Source organism: Hemiscyllium ocellatum, chromosome 10 (assembly GCF_020745735.1).
Source record: "Hemiscyllium ocellatum isolate sHemOce1 chromosome 10, sHemOce1.pat.X.cur, whole genome shotgun sequence".
In the NCBI taxonomy this organism is placed as follows: Eukaryota; Metazoa; Chordata; class Chondrichthyes; order Orectolobiformes; family Hemiscylliidae; genus Hemiscyllium; species Hemiscyllium ocellatum.
Window position 1 is genome coordinate 25,913,128 of NC_083410.1, and position 23,916 is coordinate 25,937,043.

Below are 23,916 nucleotides of genomic sequence, written 5' to 3' on the forward strand. Positions count from 1 at the left end.
TGGACGAGGGAGGGACTTGCAGTGAGATCTCGAAGATCCAGTTGTCATCGCCCACACAGGTTCCAAAGACATCGGAAGGACTAAGAAAAAGGATTTGCTTAGGGAGATGAGCAGCTAGTGGCTGAATTAAAAATCAGAGGTAACAATTTCTGAATTTTCACCTGAGCAACAAGCAAATGGAGAACGTTAAATGAAACTGTTAAATGATTGTCTCGTAGATTCCTTTGGAATGTTTCGATTCATTGGACATTGACATCAGTACTGAAGAAATTGAGAGCTTACAGTTGTGATGATGTTCATATCAACTATGCAGGAGCTAGTGTTATGACAAGGCCCATAATCAGCAAGATAGGGAAGGCTTTCAACTAAATAATGTGGAACAGGGATCAAGTGACAGAAGATGTAAATGCTTAAGGAGAGAAGTAAAGACAAGAAAGCAAAGAGGATGCAAAGGTTTCTTTATTGGGATTTAGATAAACTGGTGGACAAGAATGTGGCAGATAGAATATAGGGTCAATATATGAAGGAAGAGCTAAAATGCAGAGAATTTCTTAAATGATGAGTGACTGAGAAATGGTAATGTCCAAAGAGACCTGGGTGTCCTTGGTCATTTAATTGAATGTTAACATCCAGATGCAGCAAAGTATTCAGAAGGCAAATAGAATGTTGGGCTTTATTGCAAGATGACTTGAGTACAACACTCAATAAATCTTGTTGTAACTTTATAAGATATCAGTGAGAATGTGCCTGGAGTTTAATGTACAACTTTGGTCTCCTTAGAAGGGAAGAATATAATTGTCCAATTGGAAGGACAACAAGTGTACCCGGGGAAGGTGGGATGATGGTCTTCAGGGGAGTGGTGGAAGAGACCAGGTCATCATTCTCTAGCAGTTAGAATAATCCTATAAACATACACTTAGGAGCAATAGTATTCCATTTAGCTCTTTGAGCCTGCTCCATTATCCAATAAGATATGGTTTCATCTCAGCTTCATTATACTATCTGTACTTTATAACCCTTGATGTTTTTGTCTATCAAAAGTGTATGCAACTCAACTTCAAATAAATTTAAGGACCCAGCCTCTGATATCTGCTGGGGAAGAGAATTTTGCGATCTTAACATCTGTCTGAAACAAAGAGATTCTCCTCCTCCTCTCTCTCAAAAAAGGGAAATCCCAGTTCTTAAAAAAAATTCCAAGTTATGGTCACCCACCCCCATCTCCACGATAGGAAACATTATTCCAGTGTCCACCCTACAGCATTCCACAATGTTCAGTCAGACTCCTCTCTAACTCTGGGGAGTTAGAATAAGAAATAAGCAATGTCGGACTAAGATGAGGAAAGTTTTATTCACTCAGAGGTAAGTGATTTTTTGCAATTCACGATTGCAGAGATTGTAGAGCCTCAGTCACTGAATAATTTAAGACAGAGATTGAGAGATTTCAAGATTTTAGTTATTAAGGGATATGGGGGTCGTGGGGAGAATGGCATTGAGATAGAAAATCAGCCATGATTTCACAGAATGGCAGAGCTGGCTCAAGATGCTCACAATGACCTCTGCCTGCTTCTATTTATTGTGGTTCTCAGAAGGTGGCCTTTTGGCTCATTTTGTCTATGCTGTTTTTTGGACAAGCAGTTAAATTAATCCCACTTCCCTACCTCCTACTGAAAGTCTGGGAAATATTTTTCCTAAGATTGTGCTGTTTGAATTCAAAGAGGAATTGTTTATAAAATCAAAAAGCTGTACCTTTGAGTGTTAATCTTTTAAATAGGGTTCTTTTTCCAGATGAAAGAAGTTTTCCAATGTTTTGACATGTGCTCTGTCTGAACACCTTTTATAAAAATAATTGAAGGTTTTGTTTGTAGTGGTCTTATTCAATCACATTATAGGATCTCGGATTAACATGATTTGTCTATGACTCATTTAACATGCGCTTTATAATTTGAGCATTAGTCAGTTCACTGCAATTTAAAATTCAAACTCAAAACTATTTTAAAAGCTTGAGAGGCATTTTCTAAAAGGCGAAGTGTGTGAGATATTTTTAAGTATCGAACGATGATGATACTCTTATATTTGATGAGTCATTCAATGCTTATCCAAACAGCCAGTAAACGCTGTCATTCAAGTCAAAAGAATCAAAAGGATACTCACAGCTTCATAGTCTGCTAACTCGAGCCTTGCTTTATTTTGCATCGTCCGCTTGCAGAGGTAAACCGCTGTGAATCAAAGAAAAATAATTATTGCAGCCTTGAAGGATCAAAAGAACCAGGGAAAGGCAAGGAGAGTTACTTTTATACAGCAAATTGTCGTAACCTAGAACACACTGCTGTTCCAGTAATAACTTTGACAAGAGAATTGAATATATATTTATAAAGGAAAAATATAAAAGTCTACGGGGAAAGAGGAAAGGAGGGGAACTAATTGGATGGGTCTTTCAAAGAATCAGCATGGACACTATAGACAGAATGGCTTCTGACTGGTACAGAGCAATTCAAAGGGACAAAAATGAAACTGATGGAACACAGTAATGGTCGCAAAAAAGTGTGCAATTTTAACTGCGCTGCATAACAATTAGCCGCCCTGTCTCACGGCATTCAATTGATCAGGCGTATTTAGAAAACTTTTATTTACAAAGAGGCTTTATTAGAGACGTCTGCACCACACATCTCCTCACTCTTTCACCCCATCAGCTGCTTTAACATTGGTGGAAGATACTCAGAAAATCCAAATACATGGCTGAATGGAATTTCTTGACAACCTTCTGCTGAGGTAACAGAACCAATTGGGGAAGGAGGGCTTCACGAGCATCACCCCCTCCACCCACCCACCCACTGCTGGCAAATCTCCATGGGTTGAAAGGTCCCAAAGTGGAAGATGTGACATTCTTCCTCTGCCTGATGAATGGAGGAAGAACGTCTCATTTTCTGCCTTGGGATCTTTCAACTACATGGCATCAACTTCACCAGTTTCCAAATCTCCCCTCCCCCTCCACTTTATTCCAGGTCTAACACTCCAACTTGGCACCGCCCTCTTGAAATGTCCTACTTGTCCATCTTCCTTCCCACGTATCCGCTCCACCCTCCCCACTGACCTATCACAATTACCCCCTGCCTGCATCTATCTATCGCCTTCCCAGCTACCTTCCTCTCACCACCACCCCTTTATTTATCTCTCATCTCTCTTCCCCCTCCACATTCCTGTTAAAGGGCTTATCCTGGAAACATTGACTCTCCTGCTCTTCAGATGCTGCCTGACCTGCTGTGCTTTTTCAGTGCCACACTTTCAAATCAGACCCTCCAGCATCTGCAGTCCTCACTTTCTCCTAATCGCAAAAGAGGTTTGTGTCAATGAGTGTGTGATTAACGTAATTTACCTGTCAAACTCTGGCATAATGTATTATGTTAGCTAGTTCATTAGATTCAGGTCTATGGTCAAAAGATAAAAGATTGGTGACTATTTAGATGTTCTAAAATTTCATTATTTCTACTGATACTAAATTCACCTATTAAACCTGTCACTGTACCACATACCACAAAAGGAAAAATAAATCAAACCATGTAAGTAGTAGATGAAGTTTAATCGAGATAAATGTGAGGTGCAACATTTTGCTAGGGCAAATCACGACAGGATTATTGTACTTAATGGTAAGGTCCTGGGGCATGTTGCCGAACAAAGAGACCTTGGATTACAGGTTCATTGTTCCTTGAGAATGGAATTGCAGGTAGATAGGGCAGTGAAGAAGGCGTGTAGCACGCTTTCCTTTATTGGTCAGAGTATTGAGTATAGGAGTTGGGAGGTCATGTTGGGACTGTACCCAACATGACGTGGGTTAGGCCACTTTCGGAATATTGAGTGCAATTCTGGTCTCTTTCCTATTGGAAGGATGTTGTGAAACTTGAAAGGGTTCAGAAAAGATTTACAATGATGTTGCCAGGATTGGAGGATTTGAATTATATGGAGAGGCTGAATAGGCTGGGGCTATTTTCCCTGAAACATCAGGCTGAGGGGAGGTCTTTTAGAGGTTTATAAAATTATGAGGCACATGGATAGGGTGAATAGTCAAGGTCATTTCCCCAGGGTAGGGGAATCCAAAACTAGAGGGCAAAGGTTAAAGGTGAGAGGGGAAAGATTTAAAAGGAACTGAAGAGGCAACTTTTTCAAGCAGAGGGTGATATGTGTATGGATTGAACTGCCAGAGGAAATGGTGGAGGCTGGTAAAATTAGTGTTTAAAAGCACCTGGATGGGTATATGAATAGCATGGGTTCAGAGAGATATGGGCCAAATGCTGGCAAATGGAACTAGATTACTTTAAGATATCTGGTCAGCATGGATGAGTTGGACTGAAGGGTCTGTTTTCATATTGTACTCAAAGTGGAGTCTTGAGTCAGAAAAACCACAGGAGGGGCAGAGCAAACACACATCACCACTGTAAATGTGTTTCACTCCCTGTTTTCCATATTAGGACTTTATTCATAAGAGACATTGGGGTGGTGTGTTGTCCAACTCTGATACTTCAATGAATAAAAACACTTCCTTCTCAGTTGGCTACTTGATTTACTGCAATCAGTCATTCTGTAGTCTTTCTGAATTTTAAATTCCACACTGCCAAGTGACCATTCTTAATACTATAAATGAGGGATGTACAGGTGATCCTTCCACCTAATATTGCTGGGATCTAAGTGGTGGTCAACACATTGTGGAATCTATTTCCTACATTTGTATGCTGTCATAATATGCTATATTCCACCTTGGGAAAAATACTCTGATCATTCAGATTGATTGATACTTGCAGAAACACATTGCCACATTAACTAATCTCCAGACTATGGTAAATTTGTATTTAGGGGAAACTTTAACAAACAGTGTTTGCCACATGGGATGCCCACTCTCTTCCCATTGGAACACACCCATATCCCAAATAGAGATAGCTCAGCTGCAGAATAGCAGAACTAAGGCTTCACGATATCCAATTGTTCTCAGGAGCACGATGTTGATGATATGAAATAGCTAATGGTGACTGACCCTCAATTTGAGGATCTTGTCTACTTAGAGGTCACAAGCTTCTGTCATGAATCTTCATGGGAATCAACTGGCCAAATCTTGACCTACAGACCCTTAGCTCATGAAGTCCAACTTCCCAGGAAGTAGTGGGACCCTTGTTTCCTTTACTTCCTTCTCTGCCACTGCTTTCACTCATCATTAAGCCATTTTGAATCAAAACGCTGCTTGGTGGACACATTGTTGTCATTTTGAATGATTGGTAACAAACCCTTTCCACTCATTAATATCAATGTTTCTAGCTTCAAGGAAAACTTCAAAGCATTGTTGGAACATTTTCTTTGCTCTCGCCTGAAATCTGAGCCATTTGAGAGGTGATAAAACAGGATCTGGAAGGGGAGACAGTTTCTGGCTATGCAGATGAAGTGTCTGATCCATCAAAGTTGTGTTTTCAGGACTTTTACCTGGATGCATGTGGAGTTGGCCTCTGGGGCGAGATTAGTGTTTGTTTGATAGTCTTTCAACTGAATACAGAGGATACAGAGGAAATAGTGCTGGTGCAATTTCCTTAGTACTCATTTGTATTGCTGGCACACAGTCCAATTTCAGTGTAGTACTGGAGTATGGTGATGAAAGTGCTCTGTACTCTCAAACTCTGTTGTCTTCAGAGGTCTTTGTGGTCAAACACTTGCTGCCATAATCTATCAAAGGCAGAGTTTGGACATTGGGACCAGTGTTAGATCTCCTTGTTAATGGTGACCTTTTGAGGTAGGTGGTTTCCAAGATAAGGGAAATGCTCAACATATTTAAGAGTCTCTTCGTCAAAACATATGAGACTAGGAACATCTTATTGACCAGGCGTGGGTTGATTTGAATTTTAACAGCATTGAAGTTCCCTCCATGCAAAACTGAAGAGAACAAGAGTGGTCTGCAAATCAACTGCAGTGTGAACAATGACGCTGCAGAACATGTACGTTCATAGCAGTCAATTTAATTTTAACATAGAGGTGACTGAAGTTATCTAGATGGTTAACACTGATCTCTGAGGTGAATAGCCATGTCAGTTGCATTCTAAATAAGTGCAAGTCTCCATTGTCACTGAGGAGAGACAACTAGTGGAGAGAGTCACCATACTTCCGATGAGGTTGAGAAGGAAAGAACTCCATTGATGGCCTCAACAAGTAATTAAAACTGTGCTGTTTGTATCATTCTGCATTGCAAACCAGCTTTTCAGCTAACTGAGCTTACAGAGGTATTACTGGCTTGTTTGACTCCACACCAGATTTTGAAGGTGTGTGTTTGAGATCTTCCATTGTTGCATTCATATTGCCATGAAGGAATTATATCAAAAGCTTTGGAATATAGTGCTCAAAATTTGTTTTGGTCAAGTCAATGAATGCAATAAAGAATGCTTGGGGAGTTCTTTTCCCTCACAAATGTATTGGATGATTACATCAAGTCTTCATGCGAGTGCAAGCCCACCAGATTTGAAGAATTCAGCTGGAATACCATCAGTATTACATCTTATTTGGTTATTACTCATTTGCTTACTTGTTGCAAATCTCTTTTCTGTAGTAAGCTCAGATCTGTACTCTGCTGAGTAAATATTAACTTGAACAAATTCTATAAAAGAGAGACCATTTCTCATACCATATAGATTTCGATCCCAGTTCTATGTGTTCTGTTGTCACCATTACATAACTCCTTACAGATATGCTGTGTTGCTATTCTTAGAGTAAAAAATGTAACTATTTACTCTACATCTCCCCAGGTTCTTTCCCTGTACCATTTTAACCATTAACATTTAAACATTAAGATTTAACTCACTACGAACAAGAAACCCCACCTCTGGCCCACCATTACTACTACTCTCAGTCTTTTACCTCACACATTAAAACCTGGTACCCTTCTGAAGAACAGCAGTGAGGGCCAATCAAGAACCAAAACTGAATATAGTGGCAAATCTCCAATACTTGAACTAGCACAGCTCCTGGAAGTGAAAATTCTCCCCATCATGTCCATCTGTGGTGTGCTGCAAGTTAAAGATTGATGAAAAGAAGAAAGAAGAGCATTCAAAGTACGATTCTGGAGATGAGAGAACAATAGCTTCCCTGTTTCTCCTCAGGTTGGAATTTCCTTCACTGAAGACAGTTATTATCAGGTCTGTGCTTGAATCAGCATTGGGCTGCTTATCAGCAGAAAAGAACATCTCAGAAATTCATTCAGCAAGCAGGAGTGCACCACCAACTACTTTGAAATAAACCTCTGGATCCGAATCTGTAGAGGGTTCCTGGATTATATCCTGGCCTGCAGACTGGACACAAGATTGGACAACAAGGGGGACTTTCAGAACACTGTAAAGTAGTTGCCTGCTTGTTCGAATGCCAGCCAAAGTGTAGAACTGCCAGACATGGATAGTTTAAGTTCTGTTTTGTTTGTTCGCATTGATTTCCAATCTATTCACTGAAGGGTCATAAGCATTCAGGAGTTCATCTCTCTCATTGACAGGTGCTTGTATCCCCTAGATTGATATTTCCAAATCTGAATGGAGATTTCTGATCTCTCTTTCAATTATGACTGTAAGGCCCATCATTCATTGGTTATAGCAGAATGCCATCCTCAACTAATAATTTGCAGTGATCTTCCAGCTCTGAATATTCCATTGAAAGAGAGACTTTCTTTCCGCCATTTCTTTCTTCAGTCAGTCTCTACATAGGACTTGTGGAAATTCTTTGCTCTCTCAGTCTTTGAAGATTAATAGTTATCTGTCACGGTTAATAATTATCCATGTGCAGGCTCTGGACAAGGGATTTCCAAGGCTCCACTAACATCCCCATCCTCAATGATGCAAGAGCCCAGCACATCAGTGAAAAAGATAAGGCTGAAGCTTTTGCAGCAACCTTCAGCCAGAAGTGTCAGACGGATGATCCATCTAGGCCTCCTCCAGTGGTGCCCAGCATCTCAGTTACCAGTCTTCAGCCAATTTGACTCACTACATGTGATATCAAGGAATGGTTGGAGGAGATACTGGATACTGCCAAGGCTATGGGTCCTGACAACATTCAAGCAATCGTACTAAAGACTTGTGCTCCAGAACTTGCCACTCCCCTAGCCAAGAGATTCCAATACAGTTACAACACTGGTATCCACCTAATAATGTGGAAAATTGCCCAAGTATGTTCTGTACATAAAAGGCAGGACAAAGCAAACCTGACCAATTACTGCCCTATCAATCTACTCTCGATCATTAGTAAATTGATGGAAGGTGTCATTAACAATGCTATCAAGCAGCACCTGCTCAGCAAGAACCTGGTCAGTGACACCCAGTTTGGGTTCCACCAGGGTCACTCAGCTCATTACCTCATTACAGCCTTGGTTCAAACATGGACCAAAGAGCTGAATTCCAGAGGTGAAGTGAGAGTGACAGCCCTTGACATCAAGACTGCATTCAACCAAGTGTGACATCAAGGAGCCCTAGCAAAACTGGAATCAATGGGTATCAGGGGGTTAGAGTCTGGGGCTCTCCGGTGGTTAGAGTCATACCTGACACACAGGAAGATGGTCATAGTTCTTGGAGATCAGTCATCTCAGCTCCAGAACATCTCTACAGGAGTTCCTCAGGATAGTGTCCTGGGCCCAATCACCTCAGCTCCTTCATCAATGACCTTCCCTCCATCATAAGGTTAAAAGTGGGAATGTTTGCCGATGACTGCAAAATATTCAGCACCATTCATGACTCCTCAGATATTGAAGCAGTCCATGTTCAAATGCAACAAGATTTGGACAATATCCAGGCTTGGGCTGACAAGTGGAAGTAACATTCACACCACACAAATACCAGATTATGACCATCAGTAATAAAAGACAGTCTCACCACTGACCTTGGCATTCAATGGTGTTGTCATCACTGAATCCCCCACTACCAACATCCTGGGGATTAGCATTGACCAGAAACTCAACTTGACTCACCACACAAACTCAGTGGCTACAAAAGCAGATCAGAGGCTAGGAATACAGAGATGAATAACTCACGTCCTGACTCCCCAAAATCTGTCCACCATATACAAGATACAAGTCAGGTGTGTGATAGTATACTCTCCACTTGCTTGGATGAGGGCAGCTCCAACAACACCCAAGAAGCTTGACGCGTCATCCAGGATAAAGCAGCCTGCTTGTTTGCCACCACAATCCACAAGCATCCACTCCCTCTAGTATTGATGCTCAGTAGCAGCAATATGTACTGTCTACAAGATGCAGTGCAGAAATTCACCAAATGTCCTTAGCCAGCACCCTCCAAACCCATGCCTACTTCCATCTAGAAGGACAAGGGCAGCAGATATATGGGAATACCACCACTTTCTAGTTCCCTTCCAAGCCACTCACCATCCTGACTTGGAAATATATCACTGTTGCTTCACTGTTGCCGGATCAAAGTCATGGAATTCCTTTCGTAATGGCATTGTGGGTCAACCCACAGTAGCTGGACGGTAGCAGCTCACCACCACCTTCTCAAGGGCAACTAGGGACAGGCAATAAATGCTGGGCAGCCAGCAACACCCACTTCCAACAAATGAATTAAAAATTAAGTACACACCCTTGGCCTGTCACCAAATCTCCATCACTACATCATTTGGAATGAATCTTCAGAGACTTTGTTTAACATGGTGACCTTAGGCCACTGTCATTGTTGGTATTGACAGACAGTGATCAGATTACCAAAGTCAAACAATGATGAATAGGATCACTTTGCTGCTGCAGGCTTCTCTGTCTATGCAGCAAGTGACACATACCGTGTTACTTCCCTTTATCTACCACTAAGGATCTTTTTAACTATTTTGTGTGGGATCTTGACGCAAACCTGCCTGGCCTAGCACTACCAGGAGCATTGCTAATAGCATTGTTCAAGGGATTATTGGAGTGTTCAAGCCTGTCCACTGTGTCAGGGTGAGGCTCAATGGAGGGAATATGGTCTCTGGAGCTTCTGTGCCCAAAATTAACTACTCTAATTGTGTAAAAACTGAAAGAACTGTGGATGCTGTAAATCAAAAACGTAAAGAGAAACTGCAGAAATAAAACTCAGCAAGTCTGGCAGCATCTGTGAAAAGAAATCAGAGTTAATGCTTTGAGTCGAGAGAGCCTTCCTCAGAACTCTTAATCGTGTTCTTTGCTAATGTTTGAAATATTTCTCTGCTGAACTATGCTTTATTTCTACTAATTTTCCTTATGGTAATGCAAAGATTATATTTTCTGTTGATTTAGTTCAACACCATTGTCTACATTATTGTGTAAATGAAATGAAATTTGACAAATTGCTTAATTTGCAAACTGCATCTCACTTATCATCAATGTACTGCTGCTCAGTTTTTTTTGTCAATAAGACTCATTATCCATCAACACACAATAAAACTTGTCAACAGCAGATGTATGAGTAAGGAATTTTCCATGACGGAGGTCATCAGATTCCATTGACTGCTTAGCAGGTTTATACAGTGATTGAAAAGCAAAATACTGTAGATGTTGGACATCTGAAATAAACACAGAAAGTGCTGGAGAAACTCTGGCAGGTCTGATAAAATTCTGAGTGCGGTATGAATTCTTGAGAACTACTATGATGGAACGTTATCAGAGATGGATCTTTGGCATCCTATTCAGAAGGGCTCATGACCGAAACATCGATTCTCCTACTCTTTGGATGCTGCCTGACCTGCTGTGCTTTTCCAGCAACACATTTTCAGCTCTTTGGCATCCTATTCAGCGTTTGTTTGTACGCCAGGATAGAAGTCAGTTGTCATAAAACCATAAGACACAGGACCAGAAGTAGGTCATTCAGCCCATCAAGCCTGCTCCACCATTCAATGAGGTCATAGCCCATCCAATAATCCTCAACTCCACTTTCCTGCCTTTTTTCCATAACTGTTGACTTCCTTACTGATTACAAGTTTGTTTGTCTCAGTTTGAATATACTTAATAGCCCAACTTCAGCAGCACCCTGTTCTAAAGAATTTCACAGATTCATAACTCTCTGAGAGAAGAAATTCCTGCTCATTTCTGTCTTGAAAGTGTAACCGATCATTCTGAGATATTCCCTCTGGCCCTAGACTGACCAATAAGGAGAACAAGCTCTCTGCATCAACCCTGTTCAAGTCTTCTAAACATCTTGTATGTTTCAGCACAGTTGCCTTTCATTCTTCTGTATTCAAATCTACATAACCTCTTTGCTCCGTATTTGATACCAGTCTAGTGAACTTTCTATCAACTGCCTCCAATGTCGAAATGTCTTTCCTTAGTTAAGGGGCTCAAAGTGCAGCAAAACATCGATTTCGCTGCACTTTGGATGCTGCCTGAACTGCTGTGCTCTTCCAGCACCACTAATCCAGAACCTGACTAGTGCCTTGTATACTTTTGTCAAAACTTTCCTACTTTTGTATTCATTTTCTTTTGAAATAAAAGTCAACATTCCATTTGCTTTCTGTATTATCTGCTACACTGGATCTGAGCTTTTTGTGATTCATGAACGAGGTGTCTTAAATCACTCTGTTCTGCTGCTTTCTACAGTCTTTCTCCATTTAATTAACATTCAGCTCATGTATTCTTCCCGTCAAAGTGCATAATCTCACATTTCCTAACATTATATTCCATCTGCCAAGCTTTTTCCCCATTCACTTAACCTGAGTATATCTCACTGTAGGCTCTTTGTGTAATCCTCACCAATTACCCTCCCATCTATTTTTATGCTGTCCACAAACTTAGCTTTGGTACATTCGCTGTCATTCTCTAAGTCATTAATATATTTATGTTAAATAATTGTGATCCCAGCACTGATCCCTCTGGCACTCCACTGGCTACATGTTGCCATCCTGAAAATGACTGCCTTATCCCAACTCTGTCTTCTATTGGTTAATCAATTTCTGTACGTGTGAATTTATTATCTCCAACATCTTGGGATCTTATCTTATTTCTCTTATCCATCCTCAGAGTCACTGCTGAACCCATCATCAGAGGAAGCAACATAACATTCTATGTCCTCATGTGTAAAGGTTTCTCACCTTTACTATGTCAGATTTAAGTGGCTGACAACATGACCATAATTAAGGAACACACTCTGTGTATACTGGATAATGTCAACAGAGTGGCTGAGGCAGCAGTCACATTACGTGCAGACCAACCGTTCTCACAATCATCACTGTAACAGAAGCAAATACTGCATTGTAACTCAATAATCCCTGAGACTCTTGATGTCTAATGACTGTCATGGGCAGTCTCTTCAACATGTACCCCATGTCAACTATCAACCAGCCTTTCAATTATGCAGGGAGTTCAAAGAACCCTGAGTACTTGGTATAAAAAGGGCAGCCAGATGGAACGCTTTGAATATGAGTTCCCTGATTGAAGCTGTTGATCTAGTCCAATCAAGGAGTCCTGGCAGACAGACAAGCACAGGAAAGTCAGATGTCCTGTTCACTCTGAGAGCAGGATCAGTGTCAAGGACTCTGCACATGTAAACAAAGGGTGACTATGGAGCTATTTCCCCTGATGTATACATCATGACTATTTACAGGGTGCTGTGCAATCATTTGTAGGAAGTGTTGATGGTCATTACAGTATTCAAGCTGAGAGAATAGAAAGCTACCTCATTGCTGAAAATCTCTAAATGTTTTGTGGATGTCCTAATGGCACGTGAATACAATTGACAGCCATTTGCATCTTGGGGAAACCTTCCATCACCACAAAGCTGGTCACTCTCTCAGCCCAGGTCTTGTGATCAGCGATGGAACAGATGTGAGTTTTCAGTCTCTTGCACACCCATTGTAGCTTTAATACACTGCCCATTGTTACACAATTCACCTGTAGCTGCCTTGAAGGATCTAGATGCACAGAAGCTCAGATCCACTATTACCAGCACTAGATAGGTTTATGGTATTGAGATCTTCTTCAATAATTAATAATTTTGATTTGATTAAGCAAGAGAGGAATCAAATTGTACTTTACTTAATTGGGGTTAGTTGTTCAAAGTTTTTGTCAGCATGTAGGCCATACGGTCCAGTTCAAAACTAAGGTTTATGATTTTGATTCTGTTTATAGATCAGGCTAATGTAAACTTAGACTACCACATGTTAAAGTGGTTTGAGGTAAAAAGAAAGGCCTTTACTGAAAGACCCAGTTATGTCTTAAAATGGTTTAGTTGTGTAACAAATTATGTAACAGTCTTATCGTTGCATGTGTACAATATGGGTTTGAAAATAGGTTTCGTGAGTTTTGATGTTGTTTTGACCTTCTTAGATCTATCCTTTGGGATATTTGGAATGATAGTTATTCACGGGGAAATGACACTAAATACTCTAAGCAGACATATATATTGCTCATTGATGCCACCATAACTTGTTAGAGGTCTATGGAGCTGGTAAGCTAAGAGGAACAAGCTGTCATAGAAAAGATGATTTTATAAAATGCTTGCCATATTAAAGAATGAATATGGAGATAATATGTAGTGATATCACTAAGATGGCCAATCAGGAAATGGTGCTGTTTAGCCAATGAATTGTGCATACAAAGTCCATGTACTATTCAAACCAATTTGAGTTCAGGATGCCTTTGATCATGGACAGGGCAGTGGCTAGTAAGGGTCCATAAACCTGCGGTTTAGTGATTTGATTCACAGGAAGACGTATTGAAGACATTCAGAGAACTACAGTCAGCAGAACACAACGGGAGACCTGTGCACAGCCAACCAGTTTTGAGGTTGGCATCCCGAAGTGTATGGACTCAAGCTCATTTTTATTAAGTATTCCTAGTTCATTAGCACTTTCTATGGAAAATTTAATAAATTTTGTAAAACTTGTGGCAGCATATTTTTACCTGGAATGGTTCTTCTAACTAATTAGGACTAGAAATCTTTCAGATTGGCTCTGTCAAACTGAGTCTACAATTAGACTCAACGTGTGTCTTACAACAAAAGCTAAGTTTACCTAAAATCAAACGGCCAGTCCGGTGGTTTGAACAGATCGCCGATCAATCAAGAGGCATATGAATACTAGTACCTGCCTAGATGGATAAAGGTTACTGAGATGCTAACATTTGGAGTCCTAGGGTCATAGAGATGTACAGCATGTAAACAAACCCTTCGGTCCAACTTTTCCATGCCAATTAGACATCTTAAATTAATCTAGTCCTAAGTGTGCACTTGGCCCATTACTCTCTAACTCATGTGCTCATCCAGATGCCTTTTAAATGTTGTAATTGTATCAGCCTCCACTACTTCCTCTGGCAGCTCACTCCATTCACCCACCACCCTCTGTGTGAAAATATTGTCCCTTAGGTCCCTTTTGAATCTTTCCCCTCTCACCCTAAACCTATGCCCTCTAGTTCTGGACTTCCCAACCCAGGGAAAAAGCAACCTTGTCTACTTATCCTATCCATGCTCCTTATGATTTCATAAAGCTCTATAGGACCTTCCCTCAGCCTTCGACGCTCCAGGAAAAACAGCCCAAGTCTATTCAACCTCACCCTATAATTCAAACCCTCCAACCCTGGCAACATTCTTGTAAATCTTTTCTGAACCCTTTCAAGTTTCACAACATTCTTTATATAAGACGGAGACTAGAATTGCACACAATATTCTAAAAGTGGCCTAACCAATGTCCTGTACAGTTGCAATATGATCTCCCAACTCCCATACTCAATGCTCTGACGAATAAAGGAAGGCATACTTAATTCCTTTTTCACTATCCTACATACCTGAGACTCCATTTTCAAGAACTGTGAATCTGCACTCCAAGGTTTCCTTGGTCAGCAACACTCCCCAGGATCTTACTATTAAGGGTGTAAGTCCTGCCCTGATTTGCCTTTCCAAAATGCAGCACCTCACATTTATTTAAATTAAACTCCATTTGCCACTCCTTGGCCCATTGGCCCATCTGATCAAGATCCCATTGTTGACTGCGGTAACCCTCTCCGCTGTCCACTACACCACCAATTCGGTGTCACCTACAAACTTATTAACTATACCCTCTAATGTTTACTTCCAAACCATTTATATAAAAGACAAAAAGCAGTTATTCATCTGAAGGCAGGTAGTGTAGTGCGCTGCTTGTAAGTCCATCCCTCAGGATAGTGTCCACTTCTCTACTCCCTTCACTCCTCTTCTGAGCCTACACTGTTATTACGACAAATGTTGCCGATGGTCGCTTTCTCTCTCTCTCCCCCCTTCCCTCTTCCCCGCTGGAGGAACCTCCACCAGCGTTAGCTATTTCCACAGGCAACAGACAGCCCTAAAATGGTTCCTTTTTCATTTATACCTCCCTTCCAAGTGAGCCGCTCAGATATGACCCCTCAGTTCCTCAGTAGCAGAACTTAGATCATACTTAGACACTGGATAACTTCACAAGCCTGTTCTACAGACTAAGCTGCAGCCTCCTATTCCCCAGTGTACTTTTCTCTTGGCTTGCAGCCTTCTGACACATCCTGCTAACATGTGCAGTCTTTGCGATTACCAACAAGTAGCATGAGCTGCATTAAATTGGGGACAATTGCTTCGATAAGTATTTTAATTATTCCATAATAGTTTAATTCCTTCTTAAAACAGAAGGCAGGCAAGCTTTGAGTTTTTGGGCCCCTCACCCGCCAAGTAGACTCAATTTTATGCTTGGTCAGAAAGTACAGCATTCTGCTTCCCAATCACTCGGTTCACACTGTGAGCTAAGTTATTGATAATGATCACAATTTTCATTCATCCTCCTGGGGGGAAGAAAAATCAACACCATGAGTTGTAAACAAAACCACTTACCTAATACACTAATACCCAGATGTCATGTGCAAGTGTTGGTTTGAAGTGTGAACAATCGGAATTAGTTAACACCTTCTAAACTGACTTGGGAATATTCAGCATCTGTGCACCACCAATATAATTCAAATGCTTTTAGGTTTAAGGGAATTGTTTTAAACTGACACAGGGATGGAATCCGAATGCTGTTGGTGTGTTCAAAACCCACAGATCTCCTTGACAAATTGAAATACCACTGACATTTAAAAAATCCTGAATGCTGCTTCCCATCAGCAGGCAGAACTCAGTAACAGATTAGGATTTTGTCATTCTTACCTTTTCATGACTGAGGTTTTTTTAAAAAAGACTTTTCTGACTTTATTTCTACAACTTGAGATAAATGAGAAGCAATTTATATTTGGCACTTTGCTAGTAAAAATGGAGTTCTGTAACAATTTTAATTAAGCAACAGTGTATTTCTTATTCTGCATTCAGATACCTAATTTTAGCCTATTGCTATTTCAGGAACTAAAATATCTATACAAGTTATGGATTTTAAATGTGCCATGTTAAGTGACTATAAAATTGTTAATAATTATTCATAACATATTGGTTAAATGCTATAATTGACTAACATGAAACCATGCATTTGTATACTTTGCATTATTATGACCCCGGTGCATATAATGAGGAAGTATCTTACATAAATACTAACCATAGTCGGTGTTTTCTGGCTCCCAACAATTTGATGGCCAAAAGTATGGTGTCTGTAGCAAACAAAGAACAACATATTGGTAGTCCATTAGTTTCTTTTGAAAGCAATCAGTAATTGTTCACTTTTGTTTTCAGGTATTATAGTAAGAAACACTCCTCTACTAAAGTAAACAGCTAATGCAACTTGATCTTTCATTGCCGCTGCATTAAATCCTTGTTCAGACTGACAAGTAATACATCTGGGGCCTGGTTTGGGCAGCATGCACAAGGAAATCCAGATGCTGACCTAAAGTTGCACTGAGCTCAATTCTTTAGGTGAACTGTACGTGATAAAGCAGCCTGCCCATTTTTGAAACTGAAATTTGGGTTGCACGCCACTCAGGGAGTAGCTCTGAAGTATGTGGCAGTGGGTGAGAAGCTGCGTTCATGAGAGCAGAGAATGGTCACAACTGGCTACAGTGATGTGGAACTGGATGAATCACTTTTGGTCTTCTTTACTTCAGGTGCATTCAAAATAAATATGCATAACCATGTTTCAAAAAGACTTAGGTATTGAGGCCTTTCATGTGTTGCTACTCAGAAGGTAGTTAAATATGAGCAGGAAGAGGCACTTCTCACTTTGAACCTGTACTCTTATTCAATGCGATCATGTCTGTGCTATGACTTAATTCTGTATTTGCTCCATTACCTTTAGTGATTTTGCTTAATAGAAAAGCTATCTATCTCAGATGATAAATCATTTGGTTATTTTCACAGTACCACCATTTGTGGAATACATTGCAGCGCAAAACTTGTATTATCTTTTCTCAATAGAAGTATTTCCTAATTTCAGTCTGGAAGTGTCACACTATTCCAACAGCCCCTTGTCTTCCAGCTTTTGGATATAAAAGCCATGAATCTTTTCTGTAACTGCTCATCGAAGTGCAATGATCTACATACTTGGGTCCACCAAGTCTCTTTGAACCTTCAGTGCATCTACTTTTTTATCATTTAGAAAGTGATCCATTCTATCCTTTTTGGTTCCAAATCTCACAATTTCCTATATTGAATTTCAAATATACTTATTCATGTAATTTTATGTTTCCAACCTGACTTCAGCCACAACATCTCTGGACAAGCTATAATGACCTAGACAATGAGATAAAACAGCGTGGAAATTATTGTTAATGATATGATTGCAGAAACGTGTAATATAAATAAAGTTGGGCAGATGGTTTACCATCTCTCAAGGCTTCTCTGGATCAAGTGATGACATCACATTTACCATCCCAGATGAACCTGGGTCTCATTATGTATTCTCTCTTTATCCTGTCCAGGTCACTGACTCTTTGATGGTAGCTCTACTGTCTTGAGTAATTTGATCTGAGTACTGTCCTTCCTATTTCTTTCAAACTCATAGATCGCACTCTCTTCCTGTTATGCTGCTCTAAGACAACCAGCAATGACTACAATGCTAACACAGCAGGCCAGAAACATTTTGTAAAATTCATTATTTTAGTGGGCGGCACGGTGGCACAGTGGTTAGCACTGCTGCCTCACAGCGCCTGGAGACCCGGGTTCAATTCCCGACTCAGGCGACTGACTGTGTGGAGTTTGCACGTTCTCCCCGTGTCTGCGTGGGTTTCCTCCGGGTGCTCCGGTTTCCTCCCACAGTCCAAAGATGTGCGGGTCAGGTGAATTGGCCATTCTAAATTTCCACATAGTGGTAAGGGGTAAATGTAGGGGTATGGGTGGGTTGCGCTTCGCCGGGTTGGTGTGGACTTGTTGGGCCGAAGGGCCTGTTTCCACACTGTAAGTAATCTAATCATACTTCTTAATTGCACTCTTTATCCAGTTGATTAAGTGCAGATTTGACTGTAATTCGGTACTCACTTATCATTTATATCTCCACCAGTATAATTCAGCTCTTGAGAATAGATTTATAGATTGTCAATAGATTGACAAAGAAAGTACTTTTTGCCTTTATATTTTTCAACCATAATTTTGAATGGGTGCAATTCAGCACAGCATTGAACATAGATTAATAACCTATTAGCACACTGCTAAAATAAACACGTATATTTTCTGTCACATTAGTATACACAGTAAGATGCAGTTATGTAATATTTGCGAACAGAATGCTAAATTAGTTTGACAGCTTCATCTTTACAGTAACTTTCAATATCATGATGAACTAGAAGATACTGGTGTTGTGGTGGTTTGTCACTAGATTTCTAATCCAGAACCCCAGGCTAGTGTCCTCGGAATGTAGATTCAAATTGCCAATATGACAGATGTCCAAAATTTGAACTCAATGAAGTCTTGAATTAAAAACTAATATAATGATGATCTTACAAACACGCAATTGTAATTAAAAACCCAGCTGGTTCTCTAATGCTCTTTAGGGAAAGAAATCTCCAAACCCACAGCAATGTGGTTGGTTCTTGTGACTAAAGTGATCAAGCTGTATGTGGTGAGAGAGGGGTTAAGGTATTGAGCTCGAGAATCAGCCATGATCATATTCAAAAGCAGAGCAAGCTCAAGGGGTCAAATAGCTTATTAAGGCTCCTATTTTCTATATTTCTATGTAACCACGACTACCTTCCACCTTTTATATCTCTGCTAAATAACAAGGCAATAATATGACAGAGTGAGTGTGAAGTTGCAGAGAGAAGATGGCAATTCTAATGCTGGCAGAATGGAGAAGATTATTGACCTTTTTTCCTACAGTTGTTATGATCCCTTGTTTTTTACAGGATAAGTCAGATTCCATATCAGCAACCTGGATAGTTAGATCATATTTTTATTTGTTTTGCTTTTAACAAAGCCATCACTCACTGAAACATAAGCACACAACACTGCAAATTTTGTTTCAATAATACAATAGAATGAAATAAATTAAGATAAAATAGAATAATTCAGACTATCTACTTATAATACGAATACAAAGATTTCCAAACACATTAAAAGTGCAATACAATTAATTTCAAAAAACACTCCTTTGTAATTTGAAAATAAATAAAATAGCTTTTGTAAAGTATCTAAAATACATTGCTGGTACAGTTCCTAAACTACTACTCATCAAATACCATAATGGCCACAGCAGAGTCCTTGTACCTAAGGTCTCAGCGCTGGTCCACTATACAGTGTGACCGCCATGACTCAGCCCACACAATGGTACAGTGATTTCTCACTGTCTGTCATGTTGAGGGCAAATGTCAGGAAATGTAAAAGGTAGCTCTGGATTCACAGTACTTGTCCAGCTGCACGGTGGAGGCTGGTGAATGCCAGGATATTTGTTCAGTAGTGAGGAGTTCTGGGAACAGTGTGAGGAGAGGTAGGCCCAGAATCAGACATGACAAATGCCACTGAATGGGGTAGGTTGGTAATGAAGCAAAATGAGGTAAGTATGATAAAGAGCAAAAATCCGCGTGGAATTGCCTCCAAAAAAATTTAAGCAATTTGGACTTAACCAAAAAAACAGAAGATTTACGCAGAGTTTCATTCTTCCTTCCCCCTGGCCATTACATGATTAAAATAATAAGCCAGTGAGCATTGTAGACTGGCTGGAAAAACTAACTAATTGGAAAGAGGCAAATATTAGCTATTTATTATCTGCAATATGATCACAGATTCTGACAATGAAACATTTTATATCAGTTAAAAATATTGTTCACCATCTCTGTGCATTGGATATTTAGGACTTAAGTCAATATTTAACATAAGCATTGATGGTTGTCTTGGTGATTCTGCTTTGCTTCCAAAAAAGAAACAAGTGACTTAATTGACATGAATTGTTCATGCACTTTCACACTAGCACATAGATTTCCGCTAGGGTTGAAATTACTTTATATGGCCCAATGATTTATTCCTGATGTGAAAAGTAAAAGGAGAAATCTAAAAAAACTCAAAGGTTTGTATGTGTTTGGACACCATGAGATTCAGGTACATTTCAAACTGAAGGATACGCAGGAAAATATTTTATATCTTACTTTGGGAGTATTTATTTAACTGCCCCTGTAATCCAGAGGCTTGGATGAATGATACAGAATTACTATAGCTGCTTAGGAATTTAAATTAATGGACACCATTATTGATATTAACTTGGTACTCCAAATGTATGAATTGAGCTTAAGTTCTATAGGTTGGCTGTAGGCAGCTTTTCATTATGTATCCAGATTATCAGTTGGGCTTCCGGTTTAGTGACTATATCACATAATGAATTAACCAATTCTGGAAGAAGACGGTCACAAAGGCATTGGACCTCTGGACCAAGTGATGGTGTGTCTTCTCTTTCTGTGGTTAAAAAAATAAACACCTAACTCTTGAAGAATGCCAATTTATTAACCCCCACCAGTGCTGTAAACTGTTATTTTTAACCAGTAAGTTAGAGGCTTTATAAGTTGTGAAGAAGTCACTCTGTGGCTCTTGCAAGCATGTGGACGTACCTGGAGATTACAGCAATCACCGAATAGCTGGTTCAGTCCCAGGGATCATTGAGCAGCCTTTCCAATTTTCCCTCCACCCACAACACTGCTTCATTTTTGGATCTACTGTGTGTGTCTGTATTTCTTTTTGGGGGAGTTTTATAAGGGGGTTGGAGTTTTAACAAGTAGAGTTAATGTTGATGGTTCATGATTGTTTCCTTGTAACTAGTATCTATTTGCTTGTAATATATAATAATTTCTGTCAAGTACAGATTCCTAGTCGAGCTTTCTGATGCCCCAGTCTAAAAGGCAGGTAAATTAAGGAATATTGCATACTTTTGTAAAATCCTTAACCTGTGAGAAAGCTCTGGGAATAGTAGAGTTTAATTTCCAGCATGACACTCCAGTGAGGTGGAACAGTTTCAGTGATCAATTGAATAATACTGATGACATGTATAGGATATATTAAATGAATTCTTGTGGGAAACAAAATGATCAGATGAATATAAAATCATTTGCACAAAGCGATGCACCAAGACGCTAGAAAACAAAATCTACCCCCCTTTGGTTCCACTTCCTCAGAGATAGTGGTTCAATTTGCTTACACAGAAAGTAACTGATTTAATAATGTAATTCAAAATTTGAGGTTCAGTGAGATATTTTTACGTGTTGTAACTTGATTTTAATAATGCTGTGCCTCCTAAGGACACGAGCACAGTGCATATGCATTTTTTCCCTGCATACAGGTGTCAGCAGTCATTCTCTTTAAGGAACAGAAATAATGCTTTCCATTACCTTTCGGTCCTAACATGTTTTGGATTCAAGTCCCATTCTATGGAATAGGTGTATAAAAACAAAGGTTGACACCCCAGTGCAGTACTGAGGGAGCACAGCACTGTGTCTTTCCAATGGAGATTATCTGGTCGTCGTCAATATGCTGTTTCTGGGCGATTACCATTTGCAAATTTGCTGCTGCAGTTCTGACATTATAACAGTGACTACACTTCAAATATACTTCATTTTGAGACAACTGGTTGGGAATTGGAATTGAGAAGTCAATCTTCCTGTTGTAACTACTGAGGCAAGGTTTAGCAATCAAACAAGACTTGAAATAAAAGGCAGATGTAGGGCAGAATATTAGATCAAAAGGCCATAAGAAATAGATTCAGACTGTTCAGTCCCTTGAACTTGCTCCACTATTTAGGAGAATCAGGACTAATCTGACATTCCTCGCATCTTTTTTCTGTCCTTTCCCAAGGACCGTGGTTTCCCTACTAATCAAGAGTCTATCTATTTCAGCCTTAAAAGGATTCTGCCCCACAGGTCTCTGTGACGTGGAGTTCCAACATAGGGGTTAGTTTACATTTCATTAGTCCATGTGCCCAGCAATTTGGAATCCACAGGTCAGGTAGGCTTACTTTGTGTATATTCAAGTCAGTAATCTAAAGTTGCAGAGCAACATGCTGCCAACCCATTGGTCAGATACAAGACCTAAGTGCAAATGAAACAAATAGTCCAGTTATGTCAGCTTTGTTTCCCTATAGCTGCTACTGATCTGCCTGCTGACCCTTTCTAGTTCAAGATACCTTTTCTCATCTGCAGTGCCTGGCAGCAGAGGAGAGCCTTACAGAAGCATCATCAGTGCCCGAGCATGATGGAGATATGGATGGTCTGACTAATATTCCAGCAGGATTTTCTGTTCAAATTTCCAGTATGTTGGGGCATCTGGCATAGTTTACCCCAGGGCTACTGTTCATATGTCAGTATCAGGATTTCTGCCTAGTTGCTACCAAATCTTCATTCAGTGTACATGTTGCTGTTTGAATTGCTATTTGAGTTCATGTATCGCTGGACATCGGAGAGCATCTGGGAAAATTAACAAACAGTGAAATTCACAACTGATCTTGGAGGAACTGTTGGGCAAAGTTCACAGCACAGAATCAGATAAGTTAATCGTTGTTTTAAGTGTGGCCTACAGAGAATCTGCAGTAGTGAGTAGAGTGGGTTCTTGCTTGATTATATGTTTTTGGAGCTATGTTTCTTGATTAAACTTAAAATATAAGCCATAACTATTAATTTAACCTGGGGCAGTGTTTTGTAGAGGAATAAGAGGTATTATTTTCTGGGTCTGTAGATTGTGAAGGAGAAAAAATGGCCTTTAATAGAGTGATATGTACTTCTTGTCAGATGTGGGAGTTTAAAGAGAGTTTAAGGGTTACTGTGGATTATATCTGCCATAAATGCTGTTGGCTGCGAATCTTATCAGATTGAATAGATTGGTTTGATAGACAGTTAGAAGCAATGAGGAATTTGCAACAGCAACAGTATGTGATGGATGGCATTACAGGAAGAGTCAGATACAGTCACATAGATGGGTTAACTCCAGGAAAGGTAAGCGAGGTAGGCAGCTAGTGCAGGAGTCTTCTGTGGGTATCCCCATTTCAAACAGGTATGCTGTTTTGGAAAATGTAGGGGATGATGGGTTCTCAGGGGGACATTGCACGAACAACCAAGATTCTGGTATTGAGACTGGCTCTAATGCATTAACCTGCTCTATCCTCCTCTTCCTGCTGTCACTAGCTCATAGCACCGGGAATAATCCAGATATTACTATTCTCGAGGACCTCCTTTTTAAATTTCTGCCTAACTCTCTGAAATCTCCCTTCAGAATCTCAACCCTTTCCCTTCCTGTGTCATTGGTTCCAATGTGGACAATGATCTCTTGCTCACCCCTCTCCCCTGTGAGAGCATTCTTCACCCTCTCTGAGACATCCTTGATCCTGGCACCAGGGAAGCAACACACCATTGTGCGTTTTCACTGCTGGCCACAGAAACGTCTGCCAGTGCCTCAGATTAGAGAATCCCCGAACACAATCGATCTCTTGGAACCCGACATACTCCATGGCTGAGGAGCTGGTGTATGGGAGAAGGATTCACATTTTTGCATCATTGGAATCTCTTTTGGGGTAGAAGTGACCTGTACAAGAAGGAAGGATTGCGCCTAAATTGGAAGGGGAGTAATTTACTGGCAGGGGAAT

The 23,916-nt window shown here is 40.2% G+C and overlaps 1 protein-coding gene across 1 annotated transcript in view; it reads right to left on the minus strand.

Annotated features, from left to right (window-relative positions):
* The window catches only part of LOC132819354 (regulator of G-protein signaling 7), a 453,401-nt gene that overhangs the window by 104,665 nt on the left and 324,820 nt on the right, over positions 1–23,916 (minus strand). The window contains exons 5-6 of the mRNA XM_060830815.1: positions 16,474–16,525; positions 2,152–2,216 (exon numbers count right to left, since the gene is read on the minus strand). Of these exons, the coding sequence (XP_060686798.1) occupies positions 2,152–2,216; positions 16,474–16,525 (117 nt within the window). The remainder of the gene's footprint in view (positions 1–2,151; positions 2,217–16,473; positions 16,526–23,916) is intronic.